Here is a 7,842-nt window from a genome sequence, read left to right as displayed (position 1 = left end):
ACCGAGCCTGCGCGGGGACGATGTGGTTTCACTTCCCCATGGTGGGTGGGGAGGGTGAGGCGAGCGCCGGGGTGGGGGGCCAGCACCCTGCCGAGCTCGGGGTGTCGGGTGCCGCCAGCCCCGCCACCATGGCCTGGGCTGGGGGAGGCGCGGGGCAGCTCTCAGGTAAGGTCCCCCGCGTTCGAGGACACGGTGGGTTCGGTGGGCTCACGGGGCAGGGGGCGGGGGGTGGCTCTGGCTGTCCCTGGTGACCATCACCATGGCCTCTGGGCGCCATGGGCTGAAAGATGGTTTGCCGGGGGCAAAACCAGCCCCGAAACGGGCCTGGAGAGGGATTTTCTCCGCTCAGCCCTGGGTCGCCGAGGGGCGAGTGACTGGTGGGCTGTATTTAGGTGGTCCGGCAGCTCCGGGCGGGGGCCCATCCCAGCTGCCAGCTGCAGTTCAGGGCCCTCGCTGGCATTCGCACGCTCGTGCCCTTCACCTTGCGAAGCCGAGGCCACGGGGAGCAGCACCCTGTGCGCAGCCTGAGCCCCGCGGGGGTCCCGGCACGGGGGTCCCGGAGAAGCTCCTGGGGCCTTTGCTCGGCAGCGCGCCCGTCCTGTGGGTCCCGTGGGGACCCCCGGCCCTTGTGGGTGGTGTAAGGTCCCAGCAGCAGCGGCTGGGTTATACATGGGGGGGGGATTTAGATTCCAGAGCGCATTCCCCACCGGATTAGGTCTGTTATGGGAAGGGTGGGAGGCAGGTGCCGGATTCCTGCCCCGCCGCCCCCTGGGGCTGTGCCGCACCACAGCCCCTCTGGGAGCTGCCCCGGGGGGGGCCGGGTAAGCAGCCCCCCACCCTGGGGTGCCGGGAGGACCCCGGAGCACCTGGGGATGCAGCAGCCCCCGTCCACCCTGGGTGCGTCCCCTGCGGAGCCCCCGGCCCCGACTGCTGGGGACCACCAGCCCCCGCCAGTGACTGTCCCAGGGACACGCTCCCCAGTGCACACCCACGCACACTCACTGGGGTCTCGCACGGGGGTGTCCCCCCCCCCCAGAGCAGTCGGTCACCCCGGGGCTATGGGGCTGGCTCACCACGGTGTCCCCCCACAGCCGCGGGCACCAGCCGAGCCCAGCGAGGACACAGCTCTGCGGCGGCACCGCTTGGGTGGGCTGCGGGCGAGGGCAGCAGGGTGCTCTGGGGCAGCTTCTCCCTCGGCCAGGATCGCTCAGCGGGATTTTTCCCGGCTGTGCTCCCGCCTCCTCGAGCAGCCCCTTTCCTCCGACACTCTCCGCTCCTTCGCTGCCGCCTTCGAAGAGCTCGTTGCTGTCGGGTTGGATTTTTGCAGGCTGTTCCTCCTGCTCCGGGCTGTCCTGCCATACAGATTTCCCCATTTTCCTTAGGACACGGTCCCATTTTCCTTAGCGGCCGCAGAGGCATCGCCAGCCCCCGCAGCCCGCGGTGCCGGGGGTGCTCAGCCCCTGCCCCTTGCAGGCAGCGCGAGGCTGGGAAAAGCCAAGGGCTTGGAACACCTCCCAGGTGTCCACCTGCGCTGCTGACCTCGAGTCGCGCTCTCGGTTCCCCTGCAGCCATCCTGGAGTCAGACAGCAGTGAGGAGGAGGAGGACGAAGAGAAGGAGGAAGAGGGTGAAGAGGCAGCTATGGGGCAGGTATCACTCGCGGGCTCATGTTCTGTTCATTTCCTCCTGCCCGCGTAACTCCCAGGTGATGAAGAGCTGGTTCCCCCATGCCGATGACACCAGGGTGCTGATCACCGGGTGTCACTGTCACAGCGTCCCCAGCACGGCTGGCAGCGTCCGGGTGGCTCGGGGCTCCCCCAGACCTGGTAGCACCGTGCCAGCCCAATGCAGTGCTGGGGGGATGCAGTGCCGGGGGGATGCAGTGCCGGGGGGATGCAGTGCCGGGCGGATGCAGTGCCATACACACCTCTCTCCCCCAGCAGCAGCTGCCCCTTGGGCAGGAGGTGGACGAAGCGGAGGAGCGGCTGGCCGAGCTCGAGCAAGGTGAGCCCCGTCCCACCCCGGTGTCCCATCCCGGCACAGTCCCATACGGGGACTCCGGGGCGGCTTCAGCCCCATCAGCTGCCTCAGCGGCGCCGGCGGTGATGGGGACAGCCCAGGGATGACATCCAGTGGGAAAATCCCTGTGGTGGGGCAGAGCCGGGTGCCGTCCCTGGTTCTGGTCCTGGTGTGGCGGGGGGGGCTGAGGGCAGGGGGGAGGGCAGGGTGCCAGCCAGGACCCCCACTGGGCACCGAGGACCGGGTGGGTGCCTGAATCCGGCCTCTGCCGTGGCCAGCGTCGCAGGCACTGCTGGCCGAGCTCTCGGCGCTGGAGACGGAGTTTGAGATCGAGAGGACGTGCCGGCAGCAAGCCGAAGCCTACGCAGCCCAGGTAGGGGCGGGCAGCGTGTCCCTGCCACCGTCCCCCCCCCTCCAGCACCCCCATGCCCGCAGCCCCTCACTGCGGGTGCCTGGGTGCCGGCGCATCCCCCCGGCGCACCCGGCTGGGTGGTGCAGCAGAAACCCCGATGCTGGGGGTGGGGGGGGGGTCTCCATCCCACCCCAGGTGAAGCAGGAGAACAAGCAACTGAAGCGGCTCAGCCTGGCCCCGACGGCCCCCCTGGCCCTGCCCGAGGAGGAGCCCCCCGAGGAGGACCCCGACCCTGCCCAGCGCTACGGGCAGCAGCTGGAGGGTGAGCCGGGCTGGGGGCTCCTGGCTAAGCCCCAGCCTCAAACAGCGAAGCCCGAGGCAAAGCACCGGCCCCTGCCTGCCTGCCCCGTCCCCGTGTCCCCTAAGCCCGGCTCAGCCCGGCCGTGCGGTTTTGAGATGTGCCTGGGCCTTGTTCTGGTTAAACAGTGAGAAAGCGATACTGAAATCAAACGAAAAAAAGTGAAATGAAAGTGCTCTACCTCTCGCTTCCTCCTTTCCCATCCTGTTTTCCCATGTCAGCAATTTCGGCTGCATTTGCAGCCCGACGCTCCCTCTGCCTGTCAGTGCTGGGGGGCTGGGGGATGCACCCCTGGGCGGGATGGACCCCTCGAGGGATGCACTTCCAGGGGGGGATGCACCCCTCGGGGGACGCCCCGCTCCAGCCAGACCCTCCATATTCAGGTGACGCTGTGACTTGGCCCACGGGCTGACCATGGGGGATGCTCGGGGGCAGCTTCGGGCAGGGAGAAGGGTGCTGAGTACGGCCCCTGGTGTCCCGTGGGGTGCTGTTCCACCCCATTGCCACGTGTCTGTCCCTCTGGGTCACCTCCCAGAACCAGCTTCCAACAGGGTCACTGGTGACACGGCCAGGACGGGGGGCAGCTGGGGAGGGGGTTGCTGTAGCCCCACCAGCCTGGTCCTCAGGGACCTGATGCCGGGAGGGCTGCGCTGCCCTTTCCCACCCCTCGCTCCCCGCTTTGCTCCCAGATCTGCAGGAGAAGATCTCCTGGCTGCTGGCGCAGCGGAAGGACCTCACCATCCAGGTCCAGGAGCTGCAGCGGCAGAACCAGGACCTGCAGGACCAGGTACCTCCTGGGACCCCCTCTGCGATGCTCCGGCCGAGCGGGACCCCCCCTGGGGCAAGGTCCTCCTTCATCACCCTCCATCCCCTCCTTCCCTGGCTCCTGCTTGTCCTTGAAGCTCGTTGCCAAGCTCAGGACAGGTTTTTTGGGAGGAAAGACCTCCCTCTGCAGCCCCTCAACCATCTCCCTGATGTCCTGGGGGCAGGGGGTGGGCTGGGCATGGCGGGACCCCCCCGGGCTGAGCCTGGGGCTGAGCGGGGACTTGTCCGGCTGCAGCTGGAGATGGGGCAGGAGGAGCAGCAGCGCCTGCGGGCAGCCCTGGGCACCAGCCAGCGGGCGCTGAGGTCCTTCAAGAGAGGTGAGTCGGGTGCTGGGTCCCCACAGCCACGTCCCTTCCCCATCCCGCTGCGCCCTGGCGAGCCGGCGACAGAGCAGCTGGCAGCCCCCCAGTGCCACCAGTACCAACCCAGTCCGGTGAACCGGTGAAGCCAAAGGCAACGGTGCAGCGTTGGGGGCTGCAGCCGGGTTGCTGGGACGTGGGTGTCTCCGTCCACGGGGGGTGGCTGTGCCGAGGCCCCGGGGGGGGGGGGGGGGCACGCAGCCCCCCCCCCGTGCTGGCGTCACACCCCCCGGAGCCCCCGGTCTCCCCGGCAGTGTCGCAGATCGTCACCCAGGATTACTGCGAGGCGATGCAGCAGCTGGAGCTGGAGCAGGACCTGCGCCTACACGCCGAAGCCTTCGCCCACGAGGTGCGGCCAGGCCGGGGGTCACCCTGCCTATGGGTGCTGGGGGGGGGAACAGGCACCTACGGGGGGTGGGAGAGCGGGGGGGGCTGCTTGCTCTCAGTGTGCCTTGGTGCAGACACCCCAATACTCAGCCCACGGCCGGCTTAGCACTCCCGAGAGGACGGGGATGCTCCTGGGCACCCGTCGCGGTCCCCCGGGATGAGGTCGGAGAGGTTTTGCTCCCAGCCTCCCCAAAAAGGGTTTTTCTCTCGCTGGGGTGAGCCCGGGGCCTCGGTCCCTCCCTGACCCCCCCGTCCTCGCGGGCAGATGCTGGTGCAAAAGAAGGAGGCGAACAGGCAGAGCTCGATCCTGCTGCAGAGCGCGGGGCCCAGCGCCCAGCTGCTGGCAGCCCTGCAGGAGGTGGGACGCCTGACCCGGGCGCTGGAGGAGGCCAGGCAGGAGCAGCAGCAGCGGGTGAGGAGCCGTCCCTGAGGGGGGGTGACACGGGGTGGGGAGCGGGGCTGGGCTACGGCACGGCTCCAGGGCCGGTGGTGGCTTCTCCTGGGTGCAGGACCCAGCTGCGGTCAGGATCGGGCCCCTCCGTGCCCGTCCCACGCCGTCTCCAAGCCTGGAGAGGTTTTTTTTTCCCCTGGATTTCCACTAGCGCATTTTGAATGCTGGGGAGAGGGTCCCCCCACCGGGCTGCCCCGCGATGGGAACCCCCACACTGGGCTAGCACCCCCCAGCCCCCCGGGCTGCCATCGCCCAGCCGAGAATTGCTCAAAAGTTGGCCTGAAGTTCCTTGTAACCGGCCAATTTGTGGAGCTGTGGAGCATCCCCGTCCCTGGCAGTGGTGGCACCGGGGGTCCCCAGCTCCTGGGCTGTACCCAGCTGCCCCCGTCCCCCCGCTCCCGCAGGTGAAGGAGCTGGAGGAGCAGCTGGGGAGGCGGCCGGAGCCGGAGGAGCTGGATCTGGCCCGAGCCGCTCTGGCCGAGGCGGAGGACGAGAAGCTGCAGCTGAGGAAGCGGCTGCGGGAGGCTGAGAGGCGGCTGGCGGGGCTGGAGGAGGAAGGTGGGTGGTTTACCCTGCGTGTCGCGGGCAGGAGCCGGAGGGATGCCCGCGGCACCGGCTGCCCGTGGCCGGGGTGGGCTCAGGCTGCGAGGGGCACCGACCCCCCGCACAGCCCCAACCGCACCCCGCTGCAGTGGGGTCGCTGCAGAAGAAGCTGGCGCAGGACCCGCTGCCGCAGAACCAGACCCCCGAGCCGGTTGCGCCCGCGCCACCGCCGCCGCCACCGCTGCCACCACCCGCACCCGCCGTCCCCGTGGAGTAAGTGACACCGCCGGACAGCCCGGTCACCTCCTGCGGAAAGCAGCTCCGGCGGCCCACGGGCCTCCAGCTGGCTCTGTCGTAGCACATGAGCCGGGCTGGGGGCAAACCCTGCTCCCCCCCGCCCCGACCCCCCCGCTCTCGCCCGCCGTGCCAGGCTGGCTCTGCGCCGTGCCCGGGCATCGGGCCTGGCAGGAGGTGCAGGCCTGGGGGGGGGGTCAGAGCTGGCCGCAGGGGCCAGACCCCCTCAGGGTGTTGGGGAGGGTGAGGTGGGCACGGGGGGGGGGGCCAGGCGGCTCCGAGCCGAGAGGCGGTGGGTGCGCTGGGCATCGCACCCGGCTTTTTGTGGGCGAGGGGCGCAGCTCGTCGGGCTCTCACCTCCCCTCTCCCTTGCAGCCCGCTCTCGGCGATCCGGCAGAGGAAGGGGCTGGCAAACACCCGGTGCAGTAAGTCCCCCCACGCTGCCCCGCTGCACCCCGGGGGGGCTCCCAACACCGGGGGGGGCTCCCCTGGCAGCGCCGCAGGGACGGGGTTTCTCCGCGACAGAGGTTTGCCAATGCCGCGCTGGCTCAGGCATCTCCCACCCCAAGCTCCCGTTGTGGGGACACCCTGCCAGCCCCCCGCTCTCCAAAGGAGGGTGCTCGGGCCCCAGCACCCCTGTTCTGCCCGGCACGGGTGGGAGATGAGCCCTGGCAGGGTGGTACCCGGCCCTGGGTCGTGGCCGGGTTTGGGGAAGGACCCCGGGCACGGGGGGGCTGCAGGGAGGTGGCAGGTCCCCACCCCAGCAGGGACTGAGCCCTGTCATGAGTGCGTGGGGTCTCAGCGTGGCGCTCCCTGCACAGGCAAGCCAGAAACGGACGATGCTAAAGCCCGCGCCGTGCAGGAGATGATGGAGCGGATAAAGAACGGGGTGGTCCTGAGGCCCGCAAAGGAGCGGGTGCCCCTGGACCAGGTATGCAGGGACCTGGGCTCGGCCGCTGCCACACACCCCCGTCTGTGGGGGAATGTCCCCGGGGAGCCCTGGGACGAGTTTGGGCACCGTTAGCAGCCCCGGGGAGCTGAGGGGATGGCAGGATGCGGCCACATCTCCTCCCTCCCCTCCCGCAGGGTCCGGCAGCGGCGGCCGGCAAGCGGAGGAGCGCGGCTCTGGAGCTGCAGGGCATCCTGGTGAGCAGCCCCGTCCCAAAGGGGGGGTCACGCCACGCCATCGCGTGGGGACCCGGGTGCCACTGTCCCCAGCTGCAGCCGTCCTGCGTGGGGCTCCGTCAGGGCTGCCCTGGCTGGCTGGGAGCGGGGTCCCGGGGGTCCCGGCACCTGGACGTGATCCCTCAGCGTCTGGGCTCCGTGCGGTGTTCCCCAGGGTGCCATGAGGAGGGCGAGCAGGAGGCCCAGCGGGCGGCAGAGCAGCCTGAAGGGCAGGGACAGGCAGCTGGAGTCCATCCTGCAGCGGCGGCGCCGGGCCGTGGATGCCTCCCTGCCCGCCCCGCCGCCTGCCCCCGGTCCCCCGCAGCAGGACCACGAGGATGCCGGGGCTGCGGGAAGGACGGAGCCTGGTACGGGGACGGGCATGGCGGGGAGGGGATGCGGGGGCCTGGCCTGGATGACCCCCCCTGGAGCGAGAACGTCCCCAGGGACCAGTACAGAGGTGACACCCACACGTGTCCCCGTGCTGCCGGACGCTGCCGCGGGTCCCACGGGCTCTGCTCTCGCTCTCACCCCGCTCCACATGTCCGTCTGTCTCTCCCCAGGGGACAAGGACATCGGCACGGCTCCACCTGGGCGCTCGCCGGAGAGCGGTGGGGACGGGGTCCCGTTCAGAGCCCGGGTGGTCAGCGGCCTCCCCAGGACCCGGCCCCTCGCCTGCCTGGCCAGGGACAGGGGGGAGCCGGGGTAGAGGCAGCTGCCCACCGCGCTGCCGGAGCCACACGGCCACGGCGGGGCCAGGAGGGGGCACGGCCACTTGGACGGCTGCTGCGAGCTTTCGCCCTTGTTTTCGGGCAGCTCGCATCCTCTTGTGCTTTCATTAAACTGGGTCCCCACACGCCACGTTGTCACCAGAGAGGGACGTCTGCCGGGTGAGGGGGTGGCAGCGGGATGGGGCTGGGGCTGCTGCAAACAGGTCCTGGCAAGAGACCTCGTGGGACCGGAGGGGGGGCACCCACCCCCCTGCCACCCAGGGGTGCTGGGCAGCTGGGCAGGACACAGCTAGCACGGCACTTACCTGCTGCGAGGACATTATTTGTGTCCCCGCTCACCTTTGCGGCCTGAAGTCTCCCT

The 7,842-nt window shown here is 70.1% G+C and overlaps 1 protein-coding gene across 2 annotated transcripts; it reads left to right on the top strand.

Moving 5' to 3' along the window:
• Positions 1-67: 67 nt before the first annotated feature.
• LOC142601832 (shootin-1-like) lies at positions 68-7,609 on the top strand. 2 transcript variants are annotated; one of them, XM_075752945.1, is made up of 16 exons: positions 68-165; positions 1,569-1,648; positions 1,942-2,002; positions 2,296-2,390; positions 2,565-2,691; positions 3,417-3,514; positions 3,788-3,869; positions 4,166-4,260; positions 4,564-4,710; positions 5,154-5,307; positions 5,442-5,565; positions 5,962-6,011; positions 6,408-6,517; positions 6,673-6,732; positions 6,926-7,118; positions 7,314-7,609. In XM_075752945.1, exons 1-16 carry the CDS (start codon positions 129-131, stop codon positions 7,457-7,459), a joined length of 1,659 nt encoding a protein of 552 aa, XP_075609060.1. In that variant the 5' UTR covers positions 68-128; the 3' UTR covers positions 7,460-7,609. The 2 variants fall into 2 exon arrangements, with proteins under 2 accessions (XP_075609060.1, XP_075609059.1); XM_075752944.1 differs by having other exon boundaries at positions 1,939-2,002.
• The last annotated feature ends 233 nt before the right edge of the window (positions 7,610-7,842 follow it).

The sequence above is a fragment of the Balearica regulorum genome, chromosome 4, assembly GCF_011004875.1.
Source record: "Balearica regulorum gibbericeps isolate bBalReg1 chromosome 4, bBalReg1.pri, whole genome shotgun sequence".
NCBI classification, from domain to species: Eukaryota; Metazoa; Chordata; class Aves; order Gruiformes; family Gruidae; genus Balearica; species Balearica regulorum.
Note: the sequence above shows the minus strand (reverse complement) of the source record. Positions and strands in the feature narration are given on the sequence as shown.